The sequence below is a fragment of the Xyrauchen texanus genome, chromosome 22, assembly GCF_025860055.1.
Source record: "Xyrauchen texanus isolate HMW12.3.18 chromosome 22, RBS_HiC_50CHRs, whole genome shotgun sequence".
NCBI classification, from domain to species: Eukaryota; Metazoa; Chordata; class Actinopteri; order Cypriniformes; family Catostomidae; genus Xyrauchen; species Xyrauchen texanus.
In genome coordinates this window covers 12375238-12387434 of record NC_068297.1, presented here as the reverse complement: position 1 = coordinate 12387434, position 12197 = coordinate 12375238, and the positions used below count along the sequence as shown (strand labels likewise).

Below are 12197 nucleotides of genomic sequence, written 5' to 3'. Positions count from 1 at the left end.
TTGAAAAATAAATTAGTCTATGGGAAAAATTAATGGGATCTATTAAAGCTAATCACTTTTTCCCATTTATGTGCTACATATAAATATATTGTGGCATAAGCTTGCTCAAGCGGTCCAGAAAGATCATATAAAATACATCTGTCCTCTCTTCTTCTTCACCTCAACTCTAAATCTCTAAATTCTCCTTTATAATATTTCATATGGCACCAATTATACATAAAATAGATTTATTGATGTACCGTTCCATGGATATGACATTACACAGGTGATAACATAGCACTTTAAACAACAGTAAACATTTGTTATGTTTCACAAAACATGCAAATTTACAACATAATATACATTAATAACACCATGCAAATACAATACACCAGGCATTGCATTTTACAGCATGCTTCCATTGGGACCTCTCTCTCTCTCTCTCTCTCTCTCTCTCTCTCTCTCTCTCTCTCTCTCTCTCAGTATAATTATATTTACAAGTTGACCTAATCTCATGAAGCTGGTCGACCAGCATGATATTTTTGATAAAGCTGGCAGACTGAGGAATTTTTTCAGTATTAGCTACTTAAACAGCTAGAAGGGGACACTGATATAATCTCAAGCTTGAATACACTGTAAGATGATTTAGATAAAATTGCCTGCCAGATGTATCAAGGTAAATAGACACCACATCAGCCTCCTATGCTATGAACAGCTATGTTGGTCTTTCAGAAGGGATCTGGCTAAAAGTTTGGCACTGGAGTGAAACTGTCTATGTCAATAGCAGCTAAAGACGAATTTTGACGTAAAGCAGATGATAAAGTATCTTTCTTTTTGAACAAGATTAGTTTGATTACACAGAATTGTTTCTATAACTGAGTCTAAGAGATGTCCGTGAGATGTCAGTGTTCATCGTGGACATCGGAAAGTGTTCGTAGCTGTCCTCAAGTGGCTGGCAATGGCAGTGCAGCACCACTGAAGTCACATCCTTTCGGAAATTGCTATTGAGAAAGCCATAGATAATGGGATTGACGCAGGTGGAGCTCATGGCCAACAGATGGCAGACTGAAAACAACAGGTTATGTTGACACACAGGCAAGACTTCCTGGTGCCAATCTGCCACCACATTAAAGGCGTTTAACGGCAACCAGCACACAGCAAATGCAGCCACCAAAGTGACAAGCATGACATTTATACGCTTGCTGTGCATCACACGCCTACGTTCATCTTCTCGGTTACGGCTGCACTGGCGCTCTAGCATGCGCTGTCTACGTCGCAGACGCAAGAAGATGCGGAGGTAGCAAAGTAGCATGAGGAGCAGCGGGCAGCAGTACTGGAATAGAAGCAGGCTAGTGGTGTAGGCCAATTTATGCTGTTGAGAGGGCCAGACTTCCAGACATGCCTGTAGGTGACTGAGTGGTGCAGGAAGCAGGCTGTATGGCTCGCTGCTGAGCAAGTGGAACGCCAGGAATGGTAATGATGTTACACATGCCAAGAGCCACACGATCAGGACTGCCAAATAAGCCTGTGGGACACTGGGCTTCCATCCAGATGGGTGCAAAATGAGCTGGTGCCTTTCAAGTGCTATCAGAACCAGAGATAGTATCGAAACAGTCACCGATACACACTGAACAAAGGGCATTAATCGACAGAGTAGTGCTCCAAAGATCCAGTGGTCCATGAGTGTGTAGACCACAGTGAAGGGAAGGCAGAATACACACACCAGGATGTCTGAAATGGAAAGGTTGGCGACGAGGATGCTGGTGACATTAGGAGGGTCCCTCTGGTGCGTGATGATGCAGATGAAGAGGATGTTCCCAAGCAACCCCAGAATCAGCACCAGACAGTAGCATAGCACTAGTGTGAGTGTCATGGCTTCTGAATGCCAGCAGGGGGCATCCAGCAGGAACAAGCTACTGTTGCTTTGATTGTGGGTGAGGGTGGAGTTTAGGAGCGCCTGCCACCACGGCATGTCAAAGAGAGCCGACTGCATCGGCCACCTCAGGGTAGCCGCTGATTGCAACGCATCTTGGAAGTCTGAAAATAACAACTAAATTAGACATCATTGCACATCACAAGGACACACAGTATGCATTTCACAAACATGTATTCTATGGAGACTGTAAAAATAGGTTACGGTTATTTTGATTCTTTATAGCTGTAGTATGTCATTTCTGAGCAATAAGTTTCAAGAGACAGAATTGCAAAAATAATCATTGTTTTCAAACAGCCTTTTCTGAACATTCCCCTTGTCTGAGTTGATTAAACAAACAGATAGTCTCATACAACCTCCTGGCATCCCTGATGTGTATGACTTTCTTTCTTCAACAGAACACAAGTTAAGGTTTTAGAAGAATAATTCAGCTCTGTAGGTCCATACAATGCAAGTGAATGGGTGCCAGAAATTTGTATAATTACAAAATCTAAATAGCATTAAAGCAATGTAAATTGCAGTGATGAAATAGTGAGAACCTTGTGGCATAAGCTAGCTCTAGCATTCCAGAAAGATCATTCTAGATTCATCTATCCTCTTTTCTTCTTCACCTCTCCCTCTAAATCTCTAAATTCTCCTTTACAATATTTGATATGGCCCCAATTGTACATAAAATAGATTTAATGATGTACCGTTCCATGGATATGACATTACACAGGTGATAGCACTTAAATCAACAGTAAACATTTGTAATATTTCACAAAACATGCAAATATACAACATAATATACATTAAAAACACCATATACAATTCAGGCATTACATGTTACAGCATTGTTCCATTGGGACAACACTCTTTCATTTCATTTACTGTTCTTGTTGTGTTTTAGTACAGAATATTACTTGACATTGCTAGATGCTATTTACAGGCATGTGTACGCTGTCAGTACCTTCAAATTTAAAATAGCTTTGTGTCTCAAGAAAAAGGAGATGATGTTTCAAATTCAATTGCATTTCCTTCAACTTATTTTTTCGTTATCGCTCTCATTGTGTGTGAGTGAAAAAAAAGACTAGCTTAGAATTGAAAAGATTCTAAATCATTAGATTATTCTGCCTTGTCATTATACAGTCTGCAAGACTTAAAAAATGCTACAAGAGTAAAATGCTTTTGAAATAAACTCTTCAAGAGTCATAATTGGTGTGTTACATTCCTCAACATTCCACAGAGGAAATTACAAGGATTCAGTCTGAGAAATCAAATTGCTTAGTTGTGACATCCTTTCTTGGAAACAAGTAGAATCCACACCATTCTATTCCAGAAGATGTCTGCTGTTTTAACCCATCATTACCCTCAACTCCCAATGTATAACCCAGAAGAGCAGGTATATCTATTAAAAAGGCCATCTTTAACCAGCATGATATTCCAAGTTAGTTTTTGCTGGTATGGTACTGATCTTGCTGGTGGGACAGTATAAATATATTGTAATGAAGCTGGTCAACCAGCATGATATTTCTAATAAAGCTGGTAGACCAAGGAATTTTGGCGACTTAAACAGCTAGAAGGGGACACTGATAAAATCTAAAGCTTGATTACACTGTAAGATGATTTAGATAAAATTGCCTGCAAGATGTATTAAGGTAAATAGACACCTCATCAGCATCCTAAGCCTGCGGGACAATGGGCTACCATACATTTGGGTGCAAAATGAACCAGAGATAGTACCGAAACATCACAATACACACTGAACAATTGAAAAATTAATAATTTTACAGGAAAATAATTTTTTGCAGTGTACTTGTACATCTGGCCTTCCACATCTCTTTCTGTCCTTGTTAGAGCTAGTTGCAATTTGTCTTTGAAGACTGTGGTCTACACCTTTGTTTGAAATCTTTATTTTTTGGCAATTTCAAGCATTGTCTAGACATTCCTCAAAACAACGATTGACTGACGAGTTTCTAGAAAAAGCTATTTCTTTTTTGCCATTTTTTAACTAATATTGACCTTAAGACATGCCAGTCTACTTTTTCGGAAATAAAAGTGTAAGAATTATTGTCTGGGACACTAATGGAGTGCTATTAAAAGTTTCTGCCAATTCCTCTAAGAATATAAATAATTAGGGACTTTTATATCTACTGTATGTGTAAGAAAGAGTTATATTGACACCTTTGATTAAAACAGAAAGGAAGATCTCATAGTTATTTGACTTTTTTAGTACTTTTAAATAATGGGAAAGAAATATAAGAGATGAGTGGGAGGAACGATACTGTGACCCTGCCAAGTGATTTGTAGTGTGTCCAATTATAGATGCACCTTTGGGGGTGGCCATTGATCAGGACCTACAATGGCTCATAATGAGAATGCAATCAGTTAGTCTCATCCAAGTATCCATAGATGAGGCTATATTTACTGTAGCATTGTGTGTGTGTGTGTGTGTGTGTGTGTGTGTGTGTCTGTGTGTGTGTGTGTGTGTGTACAGTATGTGTATACATATACAGAATATATAGATATATATAGACAGATGTGTTTGTGTAAATTTATGTGTATGTCTGTTTTACATTCAAGTAAAATTAGTTTTCCCTGTAATGTTGAATATTTAATACATAACGAACACATTTGAATAAGGATAGGAGCATTTTAAAAACAGTTAAGTTTGGTTTGTGTAATCTTAACGTTGTTACATACATCATTACGCGTGATCATCAGGAGGACTATCCGCAAGAAAGACCTGCGTCGGATAGATCTACGATGGCGCGCTTCTTCTCTCATCAATACTGTAGGGTGCATTTTCAGGGAAGTGTAGATGAATTGAGGAAAAGTAAATCAAAGGGGAGGGTAAATGGAATTTTATAATAATATAATCAGTGTGTGTGTGTGTGTGCATGTGGCAGACTTGCAGACCAGTCTCAGATCGATCTGAGTGTTCCATATAGATAATCCATTAATGATCTGAATACAGACACACAATAGATCTCACTATACAGCTCTGTTGTTGTCTGAAAAACCCTTTACATTCTATCCATCAGCAATCCAGGTTGATGTATAGAGGAATTGTTTAGCAAGGACAATAGGAAGACTGTAGTTGATGGGAAGGTGATGTCCTTTTAAAGGTGAAGTGTGTAATTTTTGTGCCACTTGCATAAAAAAACAGAAATGCAGAAATTACAAAATTTTCACATTTTAAGAATCATGAATGGTGATTGCCCATACGAAACAATGCTGAGGTGTTCTGAGTTATTTTAGACCATTGCTATTCATTTGCAATTGTGTTCTAAGTGGTTGCTTACCGGTCCAAGTCAAAGGAGTCCATCCCATGAGTTTCCATGATATTCTGGCCCCCCTATGTTGTAAGTCTATCAGATTTTGGCTTCTGTTTTATTGTCTGCCAGGTGAAAACCAGGAGTCCGAGTATTTAGAAAATTAGAAGCTCACCTCTCAAATAGATGCTTGATTTTTATTGATGAGTTATCCTCCAAAGTTTATGTCAGTGGTTCTCAACTTTTTTTGGGTCACTCCCCCCTTTGAAACAAGATAAACTTTCCCCTCAAAATAATCTTATCGAAAATCATTTTGTATTTACTGAAAAAAAAAAAATGCTTTTAGAAGATGAAACTACATTTTCTTTAATCTTCATTTGACAAAAAAAGGATTTATTTAAAAATACAATGAAAACTGAATGAGAAGTTACACTTCACTCCAGGGGGCGCTTAGCCACTCAGAAAAACGAATCCTCCATTCAGCCGCATTTAACAACCAGAACGTTTTAAAAACAATTTCACTCTAGAATAGTTATTTTTTTAATACAAACTGATAGTTGCAAGGATTCATACCTATGAATTCTCTATAAAAGTTTTTTTTTAATCCTAATCCAGTAATAATAAATTACTCTGATTGTCACATCCTAGCCAGCGCCATCATGATTGGGTAGAGGTCAGGACATCTGGACAATAATTTGCATCAGGACATTTGGACAATAATTTGCACCTGATTAATTATACTGATAAACTGACCTTTCCACCATCATTTTACTCACCCTCGTCGTTAAAAATCTGTATGACTTTTTTTTTAACACTAGATTGAGGGACGAGAGGATCTTGTTTGTGGCTGTGCAAGCTCTGAAAGCAGTAATGGTTCTCAGTAAAAAAACGAACCATAGGCCTACGGTAAACCAACTACGTTTCAGTAAGCATTTGCTCTGCCGTTCATCTCTAGTTTAATATGCATCTGGATCATACAGTTTTGGTGAAGAAAGCGTCAAATAGACATGCGCAGTTTTAACATCCGCTAATCTCCTGTCTGGAAACTTTTTCTTTATGCATTCAGTTACAACAGCAGTGGTCAAAAAACATTTAAAAACAGGCACTGTTTGCAGACATTGCTCGACGTGAGTGCCGTATACTGGTAATTCATATATTTGAATAAATATTTAGCGTTATGACATCCATTCTCCTATTCGTTTTACTATAGTAATATTGTAGTAGCTATGACTGAAGTAACATTGACTGCTGTCACCATGGTTTTCATGGCAGACATAGTTTTGATACAATTAACCATTGTTTTACAACAGTAATACTGTAGTTTCCATATAGTAACCTTGATTTTACTATAGTACTGTAACCATGACAGTAACCATGTTTTGTGGTTACTATGATTTTACTACAAATACAGTGTTTAAACTATGATTACTGTAGTAAAATCATGATGATTTGTAGTGAGGGCAAATCTCTTGATGTGTCTGTTACCAAATAGAATATTTTAGTTTGGATTTGGCTGTAAGATTTTTTTCCCTTAACATTACAAATACTGAACCGTACCGAAACCATGACCCTAAAACCGTGATACAAACCGAACCATGAGAAATGTGAACCGTTACACCCCTACAAAGCACAAATAAAAGCGCAATTAAAGTCGTCCACAACACTCATGTCTTAGATTTAAATTCTTCTGAAGCCATATGATAGTGTTGTTTGAGGAACAGACCAAAATGTAAGTGTTAATTCACCTCGTCACTCATTTGAAACTGGCGTGCATGCAAGAATGGTCTTGTTAACGTGAGCACACCTGACATCAATGCTTTGGGCTGTCAAGAGCTGCATGTGCAGGAAGCGCTGCAGTGCCAGGCGAAATTTTAAACAAGGCAGGAGAATATAAATTGCGCACATCGGTTCTTATGTGTATTTTCACTATTTTTGTTGAATGTGTGAAAGTGAGCGAGATTTGAGGATGGGTCAGTCTCCTGCACCCCACACATTGAGAACCACTGGTTTATAGTAACATGATCACATGGGAAGTAAACATGTTGCTATGAAAATTTCCAGTACCAAAAACATTGACCTCATTCATCAATCTTGCCCAAGTGGGGCCGTGTCCTTTTTTGCATATCGCTGCCCCCTTCGGCATATCGCGGCACTGTTTTGTGGCCCGTTCGTGGCCGGCCACCGGGAAAAGTCTCGGTTCACCCGATGGCCAGTCCGCCCCTGTCCACAGTTATTGTGCAATTCATTTTACTAGCCAGTTAACATCATTTCAAGAAAAAATAGAAATCCAATGAACGGCGAATTTGTTTGTCTCATTTTCTGGTGTTATTGCATTATATGGGCACTCCACTGACCCTCACCGCTAACTCCACTCAGAGCAGCACCAGAAAAGCACATGATTAACCGCTTTTGAACCACTCTGGTGTGTACGCTCTGCTGTGCTTCTTGCCAAATTCCTGTGAAAATAGAAGAGTGGATTTTGAAAGTGAATTTGAAGCACTCAGGTTTCACTTTAAATTAAGATTCTTGAAGTAACAAATGTTCTTGGTTGTAGCTGGAAGTGTTAATGACACGCAGTGGCATAGAGGAAGAGATAAGATGCCCACTCTACTTCTGTGGAGATGATAGAATGAAGAAACATGTCCCTATTTTATTTTATGATTCCAGGTTAAATATGAGTAAACACACATACACATAGAAATATGAGAATTTGTATGACAATTGATCATCATAATCACAAATTATTTGTTTGACAATTAATCATCAGCCAAATGTTATAATCGTGACAGTCCTAGGTTAACATGTGCATTCTTGATGATTATATTACAAAATTTAAAACTAAAAACAACGAGCTCCATGGTTGGTGGTTGCCCTGGCTCTTTGTTCTCTATCACTCTTTGTTTCACTCTCTCTTTCTCTCTCTCATTTAGATGGTTACATATAATGAGATAATTTTGGACATCCTGTTGTAACCAGTTTGCCTCAGTTAATCATATTATATTATTAGAATTCTCTCATCGGCAAACAGAGTCAGACTGTGTCTAAAGATTTTTTTGTGTGTGTGTTTTTATGACAAAAAGAGAAAGAAAGGAAGATCACTACCTTGACTTTGCACTAATGTCTTTTCTTTTAATACGATCAAATCTTATTCTTCACCTGTGATAGGACTCAGAGGGGTAGATGATCACATTACCCTTTTGCACTCTCTCTTTCTGGCTGATTCGCTTTCTTTCTGTCCCCTTTGTAATCTTCCTCCCAATCTCATATTCTCTCTCTCCCCCATTCTTTTTTTTTTTTACAGGTGTGAAGTCTCCCTTAGGCGGTTTACATGTGACACTGACCAAATCATAGGAACGGATTAAAACACGTCATCAGCACACACATGTTTATTTTCTATCAAGATGTCGACATTTCTGTTTCAATTATTTATTTCTGTTGTATATTTTCCTCTGTTTATTTGTATCACTGATATTGTTGTGTTTTATTGCTATATTGTACTATTATTGTGCACTGTAAAATCTAATTAGTGAACATTAGATTTTTGAAAAGCAGTCAGGTTTCATGATTTTTCTAAGTAAACATACATATACATCTTTAAGTACAGTTAACTTGTTACATGTAACTTTTACGCATATCAATGTTTTAGTAATAGCACATCTCATACAGGAGAAGAGAAATTGTGACTGGACTCTAGTTTGGCTATATATCACATTAGATTGCAGTACTTAGTGCACATAAATTTGCACTTTTGTAAAATACATTTGAGGAGAGAACAACGAGAAACTTTGTTTATCAGGCTCCAACTTCACCAGAGGTAACACTAATCACCCTAATGGTGAATTCAGACAAATAAAAACTATCAAACAGCTGCAACAAAATAACAACAATAGTCATAAGAATTAAAACTATATTAATTTTGAAATAGCAAGTATTAATTTTTTTTTCATAAGTTACTTGACCAAATAAACATAATTTATTTAAGCTCAAGGGTTTATAGGTATTCCACACTATATATATATATATATATATAATTTATTATTTTGGATAACTACTAATATTTACAGTGTGTTATGGTATCATGGCATTAATACAAATATTCAGCAAAATAGCTAACACAGCTGTAATGGAGTTTCAAATACAGCTGCTGAGGGAGCTACAGTTTTGGCATCTTTCTCCCGGTTGTAATTACCTGTAATTCATCTTGCGCTAATTTTATGTGATACAGGAAGTTGTAGAAATCTAATAGTGTTTTTTTTTTGGTTTTGACGTTAGAGCAAAAGGGAATGCTGTACATTATGTTCTCCCATTTACTGCTATAGAAGTGACGCTGTTTACCCTGTTATAGTCCATTGCTTTTATACTGAACTAATTATATTTTTTATTCCCTACCCCTAAACCTATCCCTTACACATTTTGTTTTATTTTAATTCAAATTACTTAGTATGTTTATTAAGCCATTGTCCTCATTGGGACAGTTTGTTGGTCGCCACATAGGCAAAACCTGACACAAAAATTTCTATCTGCAAATAATGTTGTGAAATCCAATGTGTGTTTGAGAGGTATGTGACTAATTTGATAACTAATTAGAACACTTCTAAAAAAGTACAAATTGAGTACTAAGACAATTCAGATCCTAATTTGATCCAAATAAGGCTTCAAGTATCACTAAATCCTGTCACCATAATGCCCCTGGCTGCACAAATATACTGACCTAAAGTGTGTGCGTTGTGTGCGTGTGCGTTGTGTGTGTGTGTTGTGGGAGCAAATTGCCTATGTGTCCTCTCTTCATGGCAACACCAAAGAGCTGCAGTCAATGTCAACACAGTGGACTGTGGGTTAAACAGTATTTCACCCACTTCTGTGTTATAGAACGACTGTGCATGTGACTGTTATAGATTGCAATAGCAATGTGTCAAATTTTATGGAAGAGCATTAATCAAATATCAAATACTGAACAGACTTCCATGAAAAATTACCCACTTCTGAACAATGTTCCTGCTTAAAGTGGCATGAACACTCAAGAGAGGCTGAATATCACTAGGGCACATTTAATCAAATTTCAGCTACAATAAAATCATCTACAGAATGATGCTAATCTAAGAATGTGAAAGAAACAAACCCAAATTAAATACAATACTCTAAACAGCACTCAAATCTTCTTCCATAATTAATTCGGAATGTAATATTATTAATAGTTCAGTAAAAATTTAAAATTGTAAGCAAATTTGTAGCACTTTTGTACAAAGGGTTAGTTATTCTTGCTTCCATTGAAACACACAATATACATTTAAAGCATTCTCAATATGGATCATCAAGCAAAAGAGGGACATACCAAATAATAGAGAAATCATGAAATTCAAATAAAATGTTCAATTTATCTTTTCCCTCAAATTGTTATGCTGATACTGTCATTTGTAATGAAAAATATGTATTAAATTAGAAAATATTGCAAAATAGATTAATTTCTAGTGGTCTCAGACCAAACTGTACTATACTATAATATACTATACTATAATGTAATATTTGTATTTCTGTATAACTTAATAATAGCATAAGTACAGAATACATCAAATAAATACATAGTGTGGATTCACCTGTGGATGTAGCATTTCAAGAACTCACCCGTCTTCAACAGCAAACTGTTATCAGGCAGTCAGTGGAACACACACTCATTCAGCCAACTCCAGGTGTTCTGCATTAACACTCTGTTCTATTCTGTTCTATTCTATTCTATTCTATTCTTCTAATCCCACATCCTTGCAATGTGCTGTCTCTGTACGAACTGTTCTGCTGGACATTACTGTTTAAACATAACCTTGTGTAATCTCTGTCTTTACTGCCCACGTGTGACAGGAAAGATGTACTGCATGTCCTTTTCAGATTCTATGGGTTACAGGTTATTGAAAATGAAATCAAATCACACATTTACAGATTGTAACATGTCAACATGAGCATCTTTGTTGCCATGTTAATTGAAGAATGTGAGTTTACTGGTTAGGGAAAGGGTTTTTATGTGCATGCGTATTTTTTTTAAAGGCAAAACAAACAATATGCATCACTGTGTTCTATTAGGTCATATAATTCTAAAGAAACCAAATTACCCAGCCCCCTGCAATTAAATTCATGTGCTCTACAAATGAGAAATGTTTGCCAGAGATGCAAAGACAACCTTCTTAAAAACTAAAATGAGGAAAAAGTGTACTTGAGAATTTAATACTAATGTACCTTTGGCATCAGATTGTCCCCATATCCACACATGCATGTGTGAGTGTCCCTCGCCCATTCAGATTATAATTCATGGATTTATCCCTTTAAATCAAGACAACATAAATGATCAACAGTATTCTAACTTTGTTAGACAGACTTTGATCTCCGAAAGAAATAACAAATACACAAGCACACATGTTTAAAACCGAAATACACTTTTATCACCCTCTTGTCCATTGTTAGTATCTTTAGTGAACCGCATTCCTATGTAGCAGGCATTACAGAACTACTGACCACTACTGACAGCAACACAAACAGTCTCAGCTGAAAGAAGAAGAGAGATATTTGTAATGTATTGTTTTTACATTAAATTAAAAATGTTGATGTCTTATATAAGATGCGACCACAAAGATCTGAATGACACCATGTAAATATAAAATTCCATCATAAAGAATTCTCATTCTCAATTACGAAGCAGAAATTGCACCATTAGAATCAAGCAAAATTCATCATGTTTTATTCAAACAAAATATTGTCTCTGTCCCATCTACGTTCCCTGTTGAATTTTGCAGAAAATCTACAGTGCAGAAGAAAGCAAGTAAGCAGCTTTCCTTATTGCAGGGATTAAAAAATAGCATTGTATTATTGATGAGGAGACCCATGGAAAGGCAAAAACAGTTGTATCACCATGATGTTTTGAGCAATTCAAGAAGATGATAAGTCTAATGAAGCACCAACAACTGCTCTTCAAATGGCTTTATATTAATACTACCCTTAAAATCATGTGACTGACACTCTATTACTCCAATCCCTAAAAAAAAGCG

General features: G+C 36.6%; 1 protein-coding gene across 1 annotated transcript; it reads right to left on the bottom strand.

The window, feature by feature from the left end:
* Positions 1-832: 832 nt before the first annotated feature.
* npy4r (neuropeptide Y receptor Y4) lies at positions 833-10838 on the bottom strand. Its single transcript, XM_052154220.1, has 2 exons — positions 10789-10838; positions 833-2016 (listed from the first exon to the last, which is right to left on the bottom strand). The coding sequence occupies exon 2, from the start codon at positions 1970-1972 to the stop codon at positions 833-835; it is 1140 nt and encodes a 379-aa protein (XP_052010180.1). The 5' UTR covers positions 1973-2016; positions 10789-10838.
* Between the last annotated feature and the right edge of the window lie 1359 nt (positions 10839-12197).

What these genes read in the sequence shown, in the direction of transcription:
- npy4r (XM_052154220.1), bottom strand. Translation starts at nt 1,972, where the DNA reads ATGCAGTCGGCTCTCTTTGACATGCCGTGGTGGCAGGCGCTCCTAAAC.